This window comes from Silurus aristotelis, assembly GCF_946808225.1.
Source record: "Silurus aristotelis genome assembly, chromosome: 11".
NCBI lineage: Eukaryota > Metazoa > Chordata > Actinopteri > Siluriformes > Siluridae > Silurus > Silurus aristotelis.
The window spans coordinates 5,126,129-5,147,831 of NC_139584.1; the positions used below are offsets into that span (position 1 = coordinate 5,126,129).

General features: G+C 37.1%; 1 protein-coding gene across 2 annotated transcripts; it reads right to left on the reverse strand.

Moving 5' to 3' along the window:
- Positions 1–739: 739 nt before the first annotated feature.
- Positions 740–20,294, reverse strand: alkal1 (ALK and LTK ligand 1). Of its 2 annotated transcripts, none has more exons than XM_083555096.1 (6): positions 19,458–20,294; positions 16,795–17,002; positions 7,519–7,572; positions 6,079–6,159; positions 3,858–3,938; positions 740–1,298 (listed from the first exon to the last, which is right to left on the reverse strand). In XM_083555096.1, exons 1-5 carry the CDS (start codon positions 19,578–19,580, stop codon positions 3,874–3,876), a joined length of 531 nt encoding a protein of 176 aa, XP_083411222.1. In that variant the 5' UTR covers positions 19,581–20,294; the 3' UTR covers positions 740–1,298; positions 3,858–3,873. The 2 variants fall into 2 exon arrangements, with proteins under 2 accessions (XP_083411222.1, XP_083411221.1); XM_083555095.1 differs by having other exon boundaries at positions 6,079–6,162.
- Between the last annotated feature and the right edge of the window lie 1,409 nt (positions 20,295–21,703).

Genomic DNA, 21,703 nt, shown 5'->3' on the forward strand with positions numbered 1-21,703 from the left:
CCCAGCAAGTGCAGGGTGTGTGTGTGTGTGGAGCCATCTCAACTTCAAAGATTTATATTTCTTTATGAAAGTTTTTACTCCTGGTTTTCTATGTATAATTATGTTAATTGTGTACTTTATTGATTTCAGTCCATCTGACTGTCCATCCATCCATCCATCCATCCATCCATCCATCCATCCATCCATCCATCCATCCATCCACCAACTGGTCTATCATCAATCCATCCATCCATCCATCCATCCATCCATCCATCCATCCATCCATCCATCCATCCATCCATCCATGCATCAATCCATCCATCCATCCATCCATCCATCCATCCATCCATCCATCCATCCATCCATGCATCCATCCATCCATCTATCCAACTGTCTGCCCCCCTACCTGTCCATACATCCACCCAACCAATCTGCCACCTATCTATTTGTTCATCCATCCAGGCATCCATCAATCCTACCAGTCTGTCTGTAAATTTGTCCATCCGCCCATCCATCCATACATCCACTGGTCCATTCATCAGTCCTTTCCCAATGCATCCCTTCATGGTCTGTCCCTCTACATGTCCGTCCATCCATCCATCCATCCATCCATCCATCCATCCATCCATCCATCCATCCATCCATCCATCCAACGTCTTTCTTTCTTTCTTTCTTTCTTTCTTTCTTTCTTTCTTTCTTTCTTTCTTTCTTTCTTTCTTTCTTTCTTTCTTTCTTTCTTTCAATAATCTCACTACAGTCATGTGCTTCAAACTTTTTTTAATTGTTTTTTTTTTTTCAAAACATCAGTGCAATTTTTCCATTAGCGACTTTTCTTTGTTTAAACAGTTTGGAATGATTTCTATACGTGTCATATTAAACATCACCAAAACCACAGCATTGTAAGCAACTCAGACAAAAAAGAGGAAACTCTCATTTCACATAACACAAAATTAAACATGTGGATGAAATGAAGAATATATAAAGAAATATTCATTAACCTTTCTACAGGACACAAAACAATATAGAACAAAACATACATTTTTAAATATATTATCTGATTATCAGTACTGAATATTTACATAACATTTCAATAAATAAATGGCTGTGATGTTGAATAATCCATTAAATTCCAAGCCAACTATATTTTTGATTTATAGATTTTTTTTAATATGGAAACAAATGGTTAAAAAACCTAAAATGTTACAGTATTTCAGTGATATATTTTAATTTCTTGCTCTAACTTGGTGAGTGGAAGGCACTTCCTCAGAAAAATCATGTGCTCCAATTCTTCAGAGCTCCGACTTCTGTAACATCAGTATCTGGAACATAAATATTCATCCTGGATTAGTAATCAATTATTTTAATTTATATGTGCCATTTAGAAATGCAAACTATTCTTTCAGTATAGACTATATGAAAAAAAAACCTGACCATCAGATTGGTATGTGCTTTTTGAACACCTTGTTTCACATTTATTCTCTATTTGCTGTTCTTATTCGCTTCGCTCTTCAGGGAAGATACTCCAGTAAATTTTGGATTGTGTTTGTTGAGATTTTTGCTCATTCAGCAACAACATTGTTGAGATTGTTGAAATCATTTCCCAAACGTTTTCCGAACAATTCCCAAACGATTCCCAACTTTGTGGTAACAGTTTGGGAAAGAACTCAACAGTATTTTGTGTATGCAATATTTCTTTATATATAAATTTTTTTTTAAATGATAAATAAATCAATAAATAAATGTTTGTCACTTTTAGGCATTTCACGTTCTCATGTTTCCTTTCTCCCCTTTTACATTTTGTATTTCTCTCCCTTTTTATTTTAGCTTTATATAAAGGTAAAAGTCAAATGCTTTGAAGTATAATAAAATGTTTTATATGAGCCAATTTACAAAGGCAAAACTTCACCTTTTCTCCAAATCTTGTTTTTTTTTGCTTCTAGCCAAAGCATGTTTTGTGAAGCTTTGTGACCTAATCTTGAGTAACACAATTGACTTGGATTGTCATGTAACTTCCTGTTTAAAGTTGGTGATCATGATGAAAGGGTTGATACAGAGTGCTTGCAAGTAAAAAAAAAAAAAAAAAACAGCATACTTTCACGCACAAAAGTGGTGTACAGAATTATGCAATCAATTCCATCCAATGAGCACAAACTAGCAGCTCAAAGCCCCGCCCCTATAACACAAACGAGGATCGATCCTGAGTGCGTCGTCGACTTTTCAGGCTAAGCGTTAAAGTATTTCGGGCTCGACCCCTGGATCTGTCATCAACTACTCAAGACAGTTCTTTTACTGATTCACACATAATTACAGACTCAATACATCGACGGCCAATTAAACATTTCTGTTAGTGTCTAGAAGAAGCAAGGGGAACAATAGCTCCTGATGGCTACAGGTCAATCTTTCACGCTCCATTTCTTGATTCTCAATGCTTTTTAAGTCAGAATTTGTCCTGGGTTTTCCATTACTGCCAGCGCCGATGTCACTACATGGACAGAGAAATGACGTTCTGCTCTTCAGCTCGTTTGAAGATTACATCTGTGTCAATTCCAGCAGCTTTTAGTCAGCTAAGGCCAATTTGTTGTTAATTTGATCACAGTGCGCTGTCTGAATCAGTAAAAAACTACTCATTTAATGTTTTTCCTCTTAAGAATGTAACTGAAGATAATTTTATTACAAACATTTGTCAGAAACGTACTGGTAATGGAACCAAACCAGAAGGACTGTGAAGGAATTTGTTTCATGAAGTGTAAGCTCACCTCCGTCACAAAGATTAGGCTGATCTGATTTTTTTGGTAGCTTAAAACCGTTTAAGTAGCAAAATAACCCTCAATGAAGACATTTTCTATAATTCTATGATCTATAATTACTGGAAAGATTTGCTCCATGAAGATAACATAAGCACCTTAATATCTTAAGAACCATCAAGATCAATTTGGACTTATTAAAATTAACAACCTGATATAATGGTTTAGAACTGTCCATCAGTGAATAGTTTATAACCTTAACAAAGATGAACTATATTAAATAGATGTTCTGTACACCAAAGATGAGGGTGGGTTTCCTTTTGGTCTGGTTCCTCTCAAGTTTGTTTCCTAACGCCATCTTAGGGAGTTTTCCCTTGTTACTGTCTCTACTTATTAGTAGAAAATATATGAGATAAACTTATTAGGGATGATTTAGAAATGTAAAATTTATATTCCAAATCTATTTACTTTTGTAAAGATAAGATTTATTCATTAACAGCATTTTTATTTTCAGTCTTGTTATGGTTTTTTGTGTTTTTTCTTCCTTCTGTTTTTTTGTAAAGCATTATTTTATATTGCCATTTTATTTTCATTACTTATCGCATCCTGGTTTTCCTCCCTTCTTTTCTTAGTTCTCTGATTTACACCAACAATAAACCATAGCAAATCCACACATAAACAGAATAAAAAAAAATTACTTTTGCATTCATTAAGCAATAATCCATTTCATTCTTAGTTTTTCATCTCCTTATGGTACAGAAACTCAAATATGGATGTTTTGGTCTGTGTGTATGTGTGTAGCTGTGGGCCAGTGAGTCACGCTTACACATGAAGCATTGCGAAAGATACGAAAAAAATCCAGCTGAACCTCTTTTTTAAAATAACTGCTTCATTTTATCTTCAACCAAAAAGCAAAGAAACACCATTTCAAGCCAATCTGTAAAAATGTTCATGTGATGGAGGCACCTCGCAGGGATACGGCCTGGATCCATTTTACACGGTCCTCGTGCAGGAAATCTAGCAGGTGGTTCCAATTAAAGTTTTCACATTAGTTCTCACACACCATTTCAATCCATTTGCATTTCGATTCGTTTGCTGCTTGACAGAGTCTGAACATATAGAAATACGACTTACGTTTTTACGAATGCCGCTACGGCTGAGCACACAGCGGGCTCATCGCTAATCTTATCAGCAATCTTGCACATCTTTTGTAGACTGAAAATAGAAAAAAAGCAGGTTTTAAAACATAAAATTACACACAAAAAACACAACCTTCACAAGATTTTGTCCTTCTACTGTCCCCCTATTCGTCCAAGCTTTGTTTCAAATGTAAATACATTTAATCAGCTAACTAGATAACCACCATCTATAATGTTAATAAAACATCAGGTAAGGAATAAAACAGTGTCATGATCTTTCATGCCTTAGTTGCATTTAATGGTAGAATCTCTCCGTGAAATCACTTTTTAGTCTCTCTTAAAGAGAGATGTTACAAAGTGCTGAAACTGGAGACTCCTTCCAAAATTTTTTACTAAATCATCTTTAGGATGAGCCGATATGACTTTACAATCAGAACGAGTGCATTAACATGAACCTGCGCTACTGTTGGAGCTGCTAAAGCAATCTTCTGATAAATCAGTAGTCATGATCCCTTTTCCCAAATTTCCCAATCTTCTTTTTTTTATATTTTTTAATGAATCTTTGACTTTCCACCGCACAGCCTTTACAAATAAATCACATCACAATTTATCTTGGCTCCTGGACACTGAGGGAAAAAACTCCTTAAACAGGGTTGAGAGGAAGCCTGGGAGTTGTGCACATTGCAGACTGAAGAGAGATTGTGAAATTGTCTAATGAAGCCGCCCTGTGCATTCCAACATAAAAAAAAAAAGAAATAAATACCACATGCGTGCACACAAGATCTAAACAACAAAATTGCGGTTATATAACCAGAGTAAATCCAGCAAGACAGTTAATATCAGACATAAGAATACAATGAGTCAATATGGATGCTGAAATGTGAATCAATCTGAGATGTCACAGAGCTTTTTATTAAAGAAGATGTTATAGTTCGAACAAAATATTCGAAAGAGAGCTCGACTGCATTAAAATGGTGTAAAATGTGCATTGAGTAAAAGCATGAAGTGCCTCTGTGCTAGCTGAAATGAACTGCTCAACAGTTCACTGCTATTCCAGGAAGATGCTGCAGCTCTTTGTGATCTGCTCTGTTTCGTTAATCGTGACATGCATCTAGATCACTGTATTTTGGTGTCATTGTACAAAAAGTGACAACTTATGACATGGTTACATGCACAAGTTTCAATCCCACCATTGCCAAGCAACACTATATGTATATGGCTTTCTCAATCATATATGGTTCTTCCCCAAACTGTTACCACAAAATTATAGGGACACAATTCTCTGGATGTGGTAGTATACTTTTCTCTTCACTGGCAACCCAATCCTGTTCCAGCATGCCAATGCCCCTGTGCAAAGCCAGCTCCATGAAGATATGGTTTACATGGGTTTGAGGTGGAAGCCTATTGAACACCTCTGGGATGAATTAGAACGCTGCGTACACTCCAGGCTTCTTCACCCAACATCTTTACTAACACCCTTGTGGCAGAATGAACCCCTCAGAAAGATTTACAAGCACAATCCAAAATCTAGTGGAACATTTTCCCAGAAGAGTGGGGGGTTAATATAACAGTAAATGGGGTAACACTTTACAATAGCAGTGAATAAATAAGCATGTGTAAACTAAATGTTGATGATTTGTAGATTTGATGAGAAAGGTATGAATACACAGGTGAAAACCGATGTTTATTATTGTGCCATGAAGGGGATAATTCAGCACCATACAATGGTGTAATGCATTGTAAATAATGCACTTTTAATTTATATATTTATATTCTTTCTCACAGAACAAGTTACAGTTAGCTTAACCTAAAGTGTCAATTAAAACATTAATTAACAAACATGTACTAACATGTAATTAAAGTTGCCGTTGTTCCTATGTTGTTCATGTGACTCATGGTGTAGTTAAGGTTAGTTCTTGATCAGTATATGTCTTTACTCATTATTAGTTCATAATTACATTTAGTTCACATATTAGTACATGCTTATGTATGTACTGTTATTGGAAAGTGTTACCGCAAATAGGGACTAAATAGGAAATTAAGTATACACAAACTTTTGTCCATAAATGTAAATCTGATTGGTTCATGAGAGTGCATGCTTGTCTCAGGTAACGTTATGGTATGTTAGGATCAGAGCACACTATCAGATCAACCAGCATCCTGGGCATCAGTAACTAATTTGACACTAGAAAGTAAAAAATGATATGAGGACGTACATGCAGGTCTGGAACACTCCCTGGTGTTGTGGTAAATCCGGTGAAAATGCATCCTGCACTCTGACGGAAACTTGACTGGTCCTGCTTAAAGAAAGACAGTTGTCTAATCAAGGTTAGGAAAAAAGAAAACCGTAGACAGCAGAGACACTCCTGTCCGTCGTTTGAGTTGTCTGAGTTGTCTAAGCATGTGCGTTTTTTTTTTTTTTTAAGGTCTGACAGTCCAGTGACAGGAGCCGGAGTCTTTTCTGTCGCTGGAGATGTTTTTATTGTCTGTCAGGAAAAAAAACGATTCACCCTGCTTTAGCTGTGCAGGGACCCAAATGAACAGATTAGCTCACACTCTTTCTTTCTTCGCACGAGGCTGAAGAATTAAATGTTTCAATAAAGCATGTCAGGCTCTTCGGATTAGCATCTGGATAATGGATTTTTGCAGCAATTATTGCAGCCACCTCGGGACCTGAAGCGATTAATCAGCTTTAACAGCTCGGGGGTGACCTGAACCTGAATGTCTGACTGACCGTTGCGTACAGGTACCAGCGGCGTACAGACTCGCAAAAGATAGCGACAGATTGCAAAACTTGCTTCTGATAAAGTTCGCTGAGTAAATTTCCAAAAGTTTTACTTGCAATGCAGTCGAACAGGCATGATATTAGTGACTACTTAGAGACTGATATTACTGTTGATGATTGAGCTGATGGTTAATAATTGAACTTTAATTCAGATTGAATCGATCATTATGCTACTGCATTCAGTGGGACCCAATATTAGTCCAATGTGGATGAATTTGTATTTTTGAAATGATCTTATTAGACCATTATCAGACACAAACACAAACTACACACAGTACAATGTGCAGCCTAATGCATTTATTGACTGTGTGTGACATAAAATGTTATAAAAAATAGGCTTTATTTTCTGTACACAAATCAAAGCATAAAATATAAAAATAGAAAATATGGAATCGAATTAAAATAATATAGTGCAGATGTGTACAATATGTGCACCGTGCATGGCTTTTCTTTATTAGAAGTGCTTAGAATAGGTCATAATGTAAATTGTTCAAATTCTGTTTCTATTTTTTATTGCAATCATTTTTTTTATCCTTTACTATTTTGACAATTCTATAAAAAAAATCCCTAACCCTAACCCTAACCCATTTAATGTTTCTTTAATTTTTTTTTATTTTTAGACTTTTCATATTATATATATATATATATATATATATATATATATATATATATATATATATATATATATATATATATATATATAAAATAATAATAATAATAATAATAATAATTATTATTATTATTATTTTACTCATTAAATCTTTCACATCATACCTTGTATAGTTGCGTACATTATAAATAAAATTTGAGTTTTCTTGTCTGATATTGTCAAAAGTGACCTAAATAAAATGTGTAAATCAGGAACGCTTACCTGTGAAATGTTTTATAAACCTGTCCTTAATTGTGACGTCTCTCAGCACAATCTCTGAGAAAAAAAAAGAAAACAAAAAGAAAGAAGATTTGATTGTCTTCAGCTGTAAAGAAAACATTAGCCAGAACATTAGAGAGCATTAGAGAACATTACAGGTCCCTGATGAGGTAAGCAGACGTTTAGGTCCCAAAGGTTCTCGGTACGCCGGGTTCCTAAGATCTGTTTCGGGGTTTAAGACATCAGGCATGAGGGCAAATATATAAAAAAACAAAGCAAAAACATGCAATTTCTCTGTGTGCAGGTAAGCAGGGAATAACCGCTCAGACATGGATACAGAGAGAGAGAGAGAGAGAGAGAGAGAGAGAGAGAGAGAGAGAGAGAGAGAGAGAGAGAGAGAGAGAGAGAGAGAGAGAGAAGTTTCTGCCAGGACTTTTTGTATAATCAGGGAGCAGGAAGTGAAGCTTCTTCCCAGATGAGCGGAGTTTATTATAACATCAAATGGGGACTAAATGGGACGTTCAAAAAGCACAAACTATTCTTATAAGCAGGTGTTCACAAACTTTTGTCTCAATTCAATTCAAATAATAAATAAGCATGCTCTCTGTATGATGTAAAAGAACACCACATTATTATAGGATTCTGATTGGTCAGAAGGTGTTGAATAGTTCAATAAAGCAATAAAGCAATTAATGATCGTTTCTATAGTAACAGTTATGGTATAAAGATAAGATGATAAATATTTCTATTTTAACACATTTACTTTGTACTCATTAAAGGAGTCTCCAGTGTCTGAGGAAACACCAAGTAACTTTTCCAGACATTTTTAAGACAGATAAATTAATACAATTGTGGATTCTCTGTAAACTTACACCTCCCTTATTCGCTCCATACGTTCGATGAAATGCTATAGGACGAAGACAAATGAAGGCTGAAGTAAGTGTTTAACTAGATAAATTATGTAGGAGGTGGTAGCTTAGCGGTTAAGGCATTAGCCTTTTAATCTGAAGGTTGTGAGTTGAAATCTCAGCACCAAGCTGCCAGTCCTGAGTCCCTGAGCAAGGCACTTAACCTTATACAGTAGCTGCTAGTTGAATAAATGAGATAAACGGATAAAGGCATCTGCCGAATACCATAAATGTAAATATGTAGAATCCTGATTTTGCACATTATCCATGCAGTTTATTTTTATTCCTCTTTTATTTCCTCTTATGATAGAAATACTCGCTCTGTTTATCTTTGTGTGTTATTACACCGAGATAAGGGAATATCTGGGTGTGGAATGTGAGGGTGTGGGTAGGTATTTGTTTTTGGAATCATCCTGAACTCAGCCTGGTTTAAATCAGAACCCATGCCCCGGGTTCCTCCCAAATCCAGCTGCACAGTGTTTCAGTTCATTAATGTGTTGAAGTGGTAAAGGTTTAGCGCAGTTTTGGATGAAGTGCACTGTTCCTGTACTGCGGTAAACGGATTAATCTGATTTTACAGGAAAACTTCTATAGCAAACCTGCTAATTCTACTAATTTCCTGATTGATTCATTATTGAATATAATCTAATTACTGTTTTTCTTTTTTAATTATCACCAAAGGAACTTTCTCTCTCTCTGTTCTCTCAGTAGTATAAACATGAGCCATGGCACGATTTCTGAACTACTCAGAAACTCATAACAATAATTGCACATTTCTTACATTTTTTTTGGAGTAAGCCTTCAGTCCTCATTAGCTGCTTTTCTAAGTACAATCTTTTGACTTCAAACATTTAGATATAATTGCTAAAAATATTTGCACTCCTGACTATCACACCTACATATGGTTTCCAACATGTTTTAATCACACAATCCCTGTCCCTCATGAACATGCTCCTGTGTCCAAAACGAGCTACATAAAGACATGCTTGTTGGCGTTACGGTTGGAGCGGAAGAACCTGAATGTTCTGCATAGAGCCCGGACCCCGTCAACCCCACTGAACACCTTTAGGATGAACTAGAACTGGAGTCTCCTTAATATCGTAAGTGTCTGCTCTTACTATTGCTCATGTAGCTGAATGAACACCCCCAAAAAGCTTTAGAATGTACTGGAAAGACTTCAGGAAAAGGGGAATAAACCTAGAATTAAATGTTAAACAGTGAGATGTTCAATGGTTTTTTTATTAGAGTTCTCACATTCAGAGCTGTTGTAAGGAGATTACTTCTTAGTATTCAAACGCTTATCAGTGTCAGATGCCCAAATCTGTCCAGCTGCTAATTATAGCCTCCTGTGAATGCAGCGATTACTCACCCTGCATTATGAATGAATTTGAGCTGGATGGTTAATTCACAGCGCGGTTTATTAACGCAAAAGCGCTCACATGGCAGTGTAACTCAGTTTATCTCCGGCAGTAAAGAGGAAATAGCCGGGCATTAGGGACATTACGGTGCAACAGTAGACAGGATTCGGTGGCATTACGGATGGCTATTTACACATTCTCCTCCCACGTGAGTCATACACCAGAGCCTCGCTGATGTGCATGTCCATATTCTGACCTGGACAGAGTCTAGCAGGTGTAAGGACTCGAGGGGAATAAGTTCACGAGGCATTTATAATTAATTCAATTCCAAAGAACAAAACTTCAAAGGCCTTCCAAATAAATGTCTTTCACAACACAGACATTTTACAGGCTAGATAATAATTAATTCTACTCTCGAAGAACTCACATATGAAAGTTTAATTGAATCACATCATGCAACAATAAAAAAGTACAATTAAATATGATTAAAATAAATCAGTCATCTTTGGCTTCTTGTCATGTTCCGCATGAAATGTTTAGTATAAAGTAAAGAATTATTATATAGAGGTTTTTTTTTTTTAGGACTTTTACTACACTGGTCAGTGCTGCACTGTCACTGTGTTTATTGTCTCATTGTGTTGTGTAGTTTGCACTAAATGTTGTTTGCACGTGTGCATTTTAACTCATGTCAAGAGTTAACTTAACTTGCACTTCATTTCAGCTCAAGTTGACTGCTACAAAGCTCTGACACTAGAGACTCTTTCCATTGGGGGTCCCCAAACCTTTTTCTGTGTGGACCATGTAATTTTTCCTTTCTTAATGAGGGGTCCGGATTGAAACAAAAAAAAGCAATGGGCCGGAGTGACTACAAGTATTATTGTAAAGATTTTACTATGATTTTAAAAGTATTTATTATGCCTCCTAATGCTAGCTTCATTTATTATTTTGTTATGCACTGTCTAGACAAATAAGCATATTTTTTTTGCCTACTAAAAGATAATTATTACTATCATGATGCCATTTTTTCACATTCACTGTTATTGAAATCAAAACATTTACTTACTAATGCACATGCATATGGTTGGCGGGTGAATCTAATAAATAATTAGGATTAACTATAGCTAGGTTCGTACTTGCCGATAACCAATTGATCAACAAATCGTTTTTAAAATGCACACTGGATAAGAAAGAAACAAACATAAAACTCCATTTAAAATAGTATTGAACTTTATTACGAAAATAAACCAGTACCGAATCATGAAAATGTAATAAAGGAAATTAATATGAACATATTAATTAATAAATATAATTATATAATTAACAAATTATAAATATTAAATATAATAACCCAGCCATTAGGGGGGCACAAGCCAGTGTACTCTTAGTGCCGGTCCCAAGCCCGGGAAATGGGGAGGGTTGTGTTAGGAAGGGCATCCAGCGTAAAACATGTGCCAAATCAAATATGCGGATCACAAATAAGAAATTTCATACCGGATCGGTCGAGGCCCGGGTTAACAACGACCGCCACAGGTATCGTTAGCCGACAGGGTACCGGTGGAAATTGGGCTACTGTTGGCCGAAGGAGGAGAAGGAGGAGAAGGAGAGGAGGAAGGCGTCTACAGAGACGGCAGGAAAAGGAGCAGTGTAGGAGAGTAGAGGTTCGGGTTGGTACTTTAAATGTTGGTACTATGACGGGTAAAGGGAGAGAGATAGCTGATATGATGGAGAGGAGAAAGGTAGATGTGTTGTGTGTTCAGGAGACCAAGTGGAAAGGGAGTAAGGCCAGGAACATTGGAGGTGGGTTTAAACTGTTTTATCATGGTGTGGATGGAAAGAGAAATGGTGTAGGGGTGATTCTGAAGGAAGCGTACAGTAAGAGTGTAGTGGAGGTGAAGAGAGTTTCTGATAGGGTGATGATCGTGAAGGTGGAAGTTGAAGGGATGATGATAAATGTCATCAGTGCCTATGCTCCACAAGTTGGCTGTGAGATGGAGGAGAAAGAAAGATTCTGGAGTGAATTAGATGAAGTGGTATATGGTGTACCTAGGAAAGAACGATTGGTGATTGGGGCAGACTTTAATGGGCATGTAGGTGAAGGGAACAGAGGTGATGAGGAGGTGATGGGTAGGTATGGTTTTAAGGAGAGGAATGTGGAAGGGCAGATGGTGGTAGATTTTGCTAAAAGGATGGAAATGGCAGTGGTGAACACGTATTTTAAGAAGAAGGAGGATCATAGGGTGACGTATAAGAGTGGAGGAAGGTGCACACAGGTGGATTATCTTCTGTGTAGGAGATGCAACCTGAAGGAGATTGGAGACTGTAAGGTGTTGGCGGGGGACAGTGTAGCTAGACAGCATCGGATGGTGGTCTGTAGGATGGTTTTGGAGGCGAAGAAGAAGAGGAGGAAAGTAAGGTTTGAAACAAGAATAAGATGGTGGAAACTGAAGGAGGAAGAGTGTAGTGTGAGGTTCAGGGAAGAGGTCAGACAGGGGCTTGGTGGTGGTGAAGAGGTGCCGGATGATTGGGCAACTACTGCAGGAGTGATGAGGGAGGCAGCTAGAAAAGTACTTGGTGTGACATCTGGAAATAGAAAGCAAGACAAGGAGACGTGGTGGTGGAATGAGGAAGTGCAGGAGAGCATTAGGGGAAAGAGATTGGCAAAACAGAAGTGGGATCGACAGAGTGATGAGAAGAGTAGGCAGGAGTACAAGGAGATGCGGCAGCAGGTTAAAAGGGATGTGGCGAAAGCCAAGGAAAAGGCATATGAGGAACTGTATAAGAGGTTGGACACTAAGGAAGGAGAAAAGGATTTATACCGATTGGCCAAGCAGAGGGACCGAGCTGGGAAGGATGTACTGCAAGTTAGAGCAATAAAGGATGGAGAGGGAAATGTGTTGACTAGTGAGGAGAGTGTGTTGAGAAGATGGAGGGAGTATTTTGAGCAGCTGATGAATGAGGAAAATCTGAGAGAGAGAAGGTTGGAGGATGTGGAGTTGGTGAAGCAGGATGTAGATAGGATTAGTAAGGAGGAAGTGAGAGCAGCGATTAAGAGGATGAAGAATGGAAAGTCGGTTGGACCAGATGACATACCGGTAGAAGCGTGGAGATGTTTAGGAGAGATGGCAGTGGAGTTTTTAACCAGATTGTTTAACAGGATTCTGGAAGGGGAGAGGATGCCTGAGGAACGGAGAAGGAGTGTGCTGGTACCGATCTTTAAGCATAAGGGAGATGTGCAGACCTGCAGTAACTACAGGGGAATTAAGTTGATCAGTCACACCATGAAGTTATGGGAAAGAGTAGTGGAAGCCAGGCTGAGAGAAGAGGTGACCATCTGTGAGCAACAGTATGGTTTCATGCCGAGGAAGAGCACCACAGATGCCTTATTTGCTTTAAGGATGTTGATGGAGAAGTATAGAGAAGGACAGAAGGAGCTGCATTGTGTATTTGTGGATTTAGAGAAAGCGTACGACAGGGTGCCGAGAGAGGAGTTGTGGTATTGTATGAGGAAGTCAGGTGTGTCAGAGAAGTATGTGAGGGTGGTGCAGGACATGTATGAGGACAGTGTGACGGCAGTAAAGTGTGCAGTAGGTACGACAGACTGGTTCAGGGTGAAGGTTGGACTGCATCAAGGATCGGCCCTGAGCCCTTTCCTGTTTGCAGTGGTGATGGACAGGTTGACGGACGAGGTCAGACAGGAGTCTCCCTGGACTATGATGTTTGCAGATGATATTGTGATTTGTGGTGAGAGTAGAGAGCAGGTTGAGAAGAGCCTGAAAAGGTGGAGATATGCGCTGGAGAGAAGGGGAATGAAAGTCAGTAGGAGTAAGACAGAGTACATGTGTGTGAATGAGAGGGAGGGCAGTGGAGTGATGCGGTTGCAGGGAGAAGAGGTGGAGAAGGTGGAGGAGTTCAGGTACCTGGGGTCAACAGTGCAAAGTAATGGAGAGTGTGTTAGGGAAGTAAAGAAAAGAGTGCAGGCAGGGTGGAGTGGGTGGAGAAGAGTGACAGGAGTGATTTGTGATAGAAGAGTATCTGCAAGAATGAAAGGGAAAGTTTATAGGACTGTGGTGAGACCTGCGATGTTGTATGGATTAGAGACAGTGGCATTGAGTAAAAAACAGGAGGTGGAGCTGGAGGTAGCGGAGCTGAAGATGTTGAGGTTTTCGTTGGGAGTGACGAGGATGGACAAGATTAGAAATGAGTTTATTAGAGGGACAGCACATGTAGGATGTTTTGGTGACAAGGTGAGGGAGGCGAGATTGAGATGGTTTGGACATGTGCAGAGAAGGGACATGAATTATATTGGTAGAAAAATGCTGAAGATGGAGCCACCAGGTAGGAGGAAAAGAGGAAGGCCAAGGAGGAGGTTCATGGATGTGGTGAGGGAAGACATGCAGGTAGTTGGTGTGAAAGAGGCAGATATAGAGGACAGGGTGGTATGGAGACGGATGATCCGCTGTGGCGACCCCTAATGGGAGCAGCCGAAAGAAGAAGAAGAAGAAGAAGAAGATAAATATTAAATATAATATAGCGCTATATAATATATTACTATTATATAATAAATCCGTGCAGCTTGCAACCTCATATGAAAAAACAAACAGCACATGGAATCAGTAAAGCTGCTTCGGGATAATGTCCATTGTTAAAAGCACAATATGTGTATGTGTTATTTGATTTGATTTGAATATAAATTAAACTGAATAATTTTGAATTTAATTTAATTAGTGAGCACTAGCATTTAAGTCACACCTTGCAATGCCCTTCATCGTCTGTCACCATCAAGGATTCAGGTTATGATTATCATGTTATCTCATGTTAACCTTTTGGTCTTTTTGTTAGTATTTATTCACCCAAATGAGGATGGGTTCTCCTTTTGAGTCTGGTTCCTCTCAAGGTTTCTTCCTCATTACATCTAAGGGAGTTTTTCCTTGCCACAGTCGCCATGGCTTGCTCATCAGGGATAAATGCACACCATTCACCTTGACTGTTGATTTCTGTAACGCTGCTTTGAGACAATGTCTGTTGTGAAAAGCGCTATAGAAATAAACTTGACTTGACTTGACTTGACTATAAATTTCATTTGAATTTGCCTCTGTTACATGACAGATATTACTAACCACACGAGTTCTACCTCTGAAACACACTTTAACGCTTGGCGCTTAAGACAAAGCTCATTAACACCAGCGACGTCTTGCGGTGCTGAAGCTTTAATCCAAACATTGCTAAGGAAGCTGGCAAACATCCTTCGTTAGACCGAAGAGAGCAAATACTCGATCGGCATCCTCTGCACTATACTGCTTCTCAAACAGCGCAAAATAAACTTCAGTACTAAATAAAGCATGAGCTTTTACTCTAGGATTTCCTTTATTACAGATATTAAAAAGATAACAGAGCTAGCAATTAATGTAAACACCAGTTTAGCTTTCTTTATGCTAAGTGATAGTAACATGTAATTAAAATACTATATATTATGCTTTATGGATATATGTAGCTAATCAATGTTGTACACTTAGCACTACACCAAAACATAATACTATAAGTTCTCCACAACTAGCTAGCTAGCTAACTAACTAGAATGTATAGTGCTAATGTGCTGCAGAAATACAGACACTATTTAGTTATCCTAACGTTAAATGTCTTCGTAGAATGATGTGTACAGTTTGTTCTTAAGGCTTGACAAAGGTTACACCGCCACATGGGTTTGGTTATGACCTCTTTGTATCTCTCTTATATAAGCAGTACTACCTTTTTTGCAATTTAAAATTTAACATGTTATGTAGGTTCAACTTTTTTGTTCATTGAATATAGAAGCAAGGCTTGTTAAAAACAAAACATAGATGCAATACAACATTAACTGCTAAGTCTAATCACTAAGTGATTCAAACCAAAAAGCTTTATTTCTCATATACCACTACAATTAGCCAACAATTATGCTTATAAACACTTTTTTCTGTTTTGAAATGTAGAAGAAACGAGTTCTGTTCTCACTCATGCTTTCATAGGCTTAAATATAAAAGAATTATACAGAGGAACCGCAAGTGTGAAGCCAGTATAAAACTTATTTGTCCTATAAACATAAATATTAAATAAAAAACCCCTTATAGTGAACAAACGCTAACGTCTTAACGTATTTGTTGGTTGTCTGGTTTTTTTTCAGCTTTAGGTAATAGGAAGAGTGTTGTGAAAGAGCTAATAGTACAGAAACGCTAACATATTAGAACAAAGACATTCATATCAACCTGCGACTTATGTTAAAAACCAAAATACTGTCATGTTGTAGAAAAATTCATCAACATCTTGGCGATTTGAGAATTGTATCTGGCTATACTGTCAGTGTATGCCCAATTTAGCTCAATTTAGCTATTTCTGAGATAAAAAGTAATGAATTACAGTGCTCACATTAATGTAATTGAGTCGTTTTGTTTTTTGTACTTCTACTTTTTAAAGTATTTTTAACATCTGTAATTTGACTTTTACTTAAGTATATTTTGTTTGAAGTATTGTACTTAGCTACATTTTAAATCACAACCATTACTGAGCAATAAATAAATTAAAATACCGCCCCGGAAGCTAGTGTTGTTTTAATTACTCTCTAAATATGATTTATATCTCTGTGTCCTTTTTCAACTACAATTCAATCCCACCCCCCACCCCCACTGTTGAAAAGGTAACTTGGTCAATTTTACTCTAAATAAATTTTAAATTAGATAATTATCACTTTTACTTGAGCAGATTTTTAAGACCTATAACTTTACTCATGCTTAAGTAAAAAGCCATTGTAGTAACAGTACTTGAGTAGAATATTTTATTACCCTTTCCACCTCTGAGCTATGTTAATAAATAATTAATCATCTCCTACAGTGTTTGTTTGTATGTGAAGTTACCCTGTTAGGCCACTTTTAAATCACCCACATCCGAAGCTCATGCCACAACAAACAAGTGAACGTGTAACAACAATGATTATATTAATAACCCTATTATCATCACCATCATCATCATCACCACCAACTCACCTATTGGCCTGCCGTGGGCGGATTTGTCCCGTGTGTTGATCTTTTCCCGCTCGCTGTCCACGATCACGCGCAGCAGCAGGTCCAGCAGAGTTTGCTTGTCCCCGAGCGTCGCTTCTCTGCTGTCCTTGCACCGGCTGGAGGTGATGAGCAAAAGAATTACACTCAACAATAAGTGCCTTCTCTTCTCAGCCTGCATGGCTTTTTCAGCCTGATAAACAAACACACACACACACACACACACACACACACAAACACACACCCAATTACAGCACTAAATAAGCAGTTATAAAAGGTTAAATTACATGTTAATGAACTAGACATTTGACATAAAAGCTACTAGTCAAGCTGTGACCCTCATAAAATATGACCCACATCAATAAAAAAATAAAGGTTTATACTGTAGTTATGAATTTGTGGCACAAAGGACAAAAAACACCTTTTAAAAATCTGGCTAATGTAAAACCTTTAAATCCATCAGCATTTACATATACACACACTGCATGGTCAAAAGTATTGGGACACCACTTTTTCCAGCTATATGTGTTTTCCCCCCAAACTCTTACCAATCATTTGTAGGCACAGAATTATAGTCGATGTCTTAGTCAACCCTATTAAACAACTTTGAGCTGAATTTAAAGGCTGAATGAATCCAAGGCCTCCTTATCCTTTATCAGTACATGACTTTATGAATGCCCACAAATCTCCACAACCTTGATTAATTAATTAATTAATTGATTTGAATAAACCCTTTGTTATGGAATGATCACTGTGTGTCTTTACGTACTTTTTACACTGTCAAATAAACATTTTAACCAACAGCAATTTTTGCAGATTTTACACATATAAGTGCATTAATGAAACTCTTGGCATCAATGGCATTATGTATATTGTTTATATGTAACTTTTGCAGTGTTAAATAAACACCTAGATGGTTTAAAGATATTATTATTGTAATGTGTTTTAACAGAATTAACATAGATGACGTTACATTTTAATTATTAACACATTAATCATAATACTAATGTATTAATTATCATACTTTAACAGTGTTATGTTAACACTTTGTCGTACAGTGTTACTTATTATGTTGAATTAACCCCCAAAGCATGAATTAATAATTTAAAAATGTTTAATTTAATTCACTTTTTAACATCTATTTCAAATCAATTTAACATCTATTATTTAGTCCACTGCTATTTATTACTGCTGTGGTGAATGAACACTTCTACTAGATCTCTGTTGAAGTTCTGAATCTGTTAATTTGAATGCTTCAGTAATTCTCAAATAATACACAAAATACTTAGTGTTGATAAATGAGCTCGTACTTTACATTACTGCAACCTGTACTTACAGCACTAAATCAATTCAGATGTATTCATGAGGGAATGAACACACCCAGGGTTGAGTAACAGTAGGTTTGTTTTCTAGAACTTTTTCCCATTATTACATTAAATGAACCCCTAAAGCTTTGTGCCAGTACTTGCTGTGTTGATTCATTACCACAAAACATTACAAACCATACATACAGTAACACCAGTAGCATTATTATAAAGTATTAAATCCATTCTTATTATGATGAAATCACAAGACAGTAGATAGATAGATAGATAGATAGATAGATAGATAGATAGATAGATAGATAGATAGATAGATAGATAGATAGATAGATAGATAGATAGATAGATAGATAGATAGATAGATACATTTATATCCTGAATTAACACTGAACCAATGCTCACAGTATAATCCGGAATAAATACTTCAATGTGTTGAATGAGCTCCTACTGAATCGAATCTAGCTTATTACATAAAATCGACAAATGTTTTATATATATATATATATATATATATATATATATATATATATATATATATATATATAATGAACATGAGTAATCACCACATTCTTTTCCACGCTGAATGAACTCCTTGGTATTAAATCGTTTCTTAATGTCTTTACTAAATTTTTGACCACCAGAATCCACTCAAATAAACCCAGGCTCCAGTATATAAACCCCTCCAGTAATGAATATTGGCTCTTCGGCTGTTCGATTTGAATGAACACTTTATAACCATCTTTCTAACCCTGGCAATATTTAATTAACCATCTCATTTACATGCACCTGTCAAAGTAGTAAATCAATTCTCATGCCTTTTTTCTAAATTAACACTGACAAAATGTAACACCTTATTTCCTAATAGATTTAAATGAACACTCTAATAGAAAAGTGCTGAATGGATTACATCACTAGTGTGTGCCTGTATTATATGGAATTGAGCCCTGAAATACTCTGCACAGTGTAGTACTGAATTTATTCTCACCTCTTGTACTGAATTAGGACAAACACAGCACTGGATAAACAGCTGCAGGCCGAATTCAGTGCGTTATATATGGTGTTATAATAAAATAAAACACGTCCCATTTGAGCCATAATTAAGGGTCATAATAAGTCATAGCCTAAGGATAAGTCCAGCTTAACACAGATACACATGCAGTGCAGGTCTTAAGTCAGTACTGTATGTGTTTAGGAACTGAAACGCGCGCGCATCACGAACATTCTTCTAATTAAACACACACGCGCGAGCGCGCGCGCGCGCGCGCGCACCCACTTTTTCACTCAAACAAAACACAACTTTCAAAGAAATGCAAAGTGCACACTTACACTGCTTGGTGGCAGCCGGTGGTGTGTGTATGTGTGTGTGTGTGTGTGTGTGTGTGTTTGTGTATGAGTGTATGTATATTCCTGTCCGGCTCTGGAGAACACACTCGACTCTTTCCCCAGCATGCGTCCTGTTTTATACGTCAAACTGGAGGGATTTCTTGATGTAACGCAATCGATTTCGGGTGGGTGGCAGGAGACAAGGACATCTTTCACCCTCCATCAGGGTGTTTTTTTTGTGTCCCTTCTTTTTTTATGTTGATGATGATGGTAATTATTAGTACTACCTCCTTCTTCTTCTTGCTCTTCTCTTCTTGACACCCCCCCCCTTCTTTCAGCTCCAAAGCTTCTATCTTCTTGCTCACTTCTTTTCATTCACAAACACATATATAATTTTATTTATTTTCCTTTTACTAGTAGAAATTGTTTTTAATCGTTCCTTCTTTCCAATAACGCGCGCTGCCGTGTAAATGCGCGCTCCCGCTGCGGCACGTTCACGCGTAAATGGTATCAGTTTTGGAGTTTGGAGGGATTTGTGTGTGTGTGTGTGTGTGTGTGTGTGTGTGTGTGTGTGTGTGTGTGTGTGTTTGAGTCTTATGACCTCTCTAAGCCTTCTCATCACCTCCTCCCCCTAAATTAAATCTGGATTAATTAAGTTCCAGCACATTGAGTTTTCATAGGTGTCGTGCAGTTACAGGAAAATAATCAACGACAGGGTGGAGTGATGAATCACTGTTGCTACGATGAGTTATTTTGTTTTCTCTTACATGACAGAAATTTGCACAGAAAGAAAAACACAGCACACGTTTTATTTATCAATGCATAGTTTCATTAACTGTTGTGGAAGTAAATAAGTAAAAAAACTTGTCACCCTCTTCTGTCCTGAAGATGAAAACATTTATAGAAACATACAGTAACATTATATAAGTATATCTTTGGTTTTATCACTGACTGGTTCAGAGCATAGACACTTGAGACTCCTCCCATAAAAAATTATATTTAATAGAATTATTAAATAATTAATAGAAAAACATCAAACACACACATTAATGATTATTTAACATAATAAGTTTCTTTTCGGCTTCTCCCGTTAGGGGTCGCCACAGCGGATCCTCCGCACGTTTGATTTGGCACATGTTTTACGCTGGATGCCCTTCCTAACGCAACCCTCCCCAATTTATCCGGGCTTGGGACCGGCACTAAGAGTGGCTGGGGATGGTTCCCTGACCGGGAATCGAACCCGGGTCGCAGCGGTGGGAGCGCTGCATCTTAACCACTAGACCACCAGGGGACCTGATTATTTAACATAATAAAAAGGCAAAATTTAACATTGGTTTTAAAACTATATTGACACCCCATATTTAATTTTAGCCAAAGTATGTACCAGAGAGAATTGATTTAACCCCCTGGCAGACGCAAACTTATCAACCTCATCTTTTTTTTTTTTTTTTTTTTTTTTTTTTTTCGTCCCCCCTGGCAGACGCAAACTTATCAACCTCATCTTTTTTTTTTTTTTTTTTATCAATATAACAATTAGATAAATAGTTTTACACCCATCTGCATATATTAGATAAGATATACCTTTAAGATATTTTTTCCAATAAAATTCAAATTCTTAATTTTTTTCTTCGTCCCACAGTGGGGAAGATTCTGTAGAACAATGATCAGCTTTTAGTGACATCTAGTGCCTTCATCTGGCTCACATGAGAAAAACTTCTTTGCATAAGAAGTTTGGATGATCTTCTATTCAACTATTTGTTCAATAGCATTCAATTACATTTAATTACATTCAACAATGGACATAATCCCATAGCAGCTTTACATACAATGCCTATAAATTTATCCTTTATAGGTATAACCACAATGAGTGATCCAGTGGTGACAGTGGAAAGGAAACAAGTTCTGTTAGGGATGGTCCTAAAATGCAGAACTGTTCATTGTAGTCCTAAGCCATTGTAGCAGTTTCTATTAATCAATTGCATTTGCATTATAATTGTATATTTGAATACATTTATACATATAGAATATTAGTTTTTTAATTATATTGGTGCACCTTCCCACCCGCAGTTGTGTCTCTTATTTACATATACAGTAAATATGCATTACTATTCGCAATAAGTTTGTGTTATGCAAAATTTTATCTTTGGGGTGCACAAACTTTTGCATACAACCTTGAATGTTTTTGTGTGTAAAATATTTACAATATATACATTTATTTGACATTTATTGGCTAATAACTTGCCTAGTTT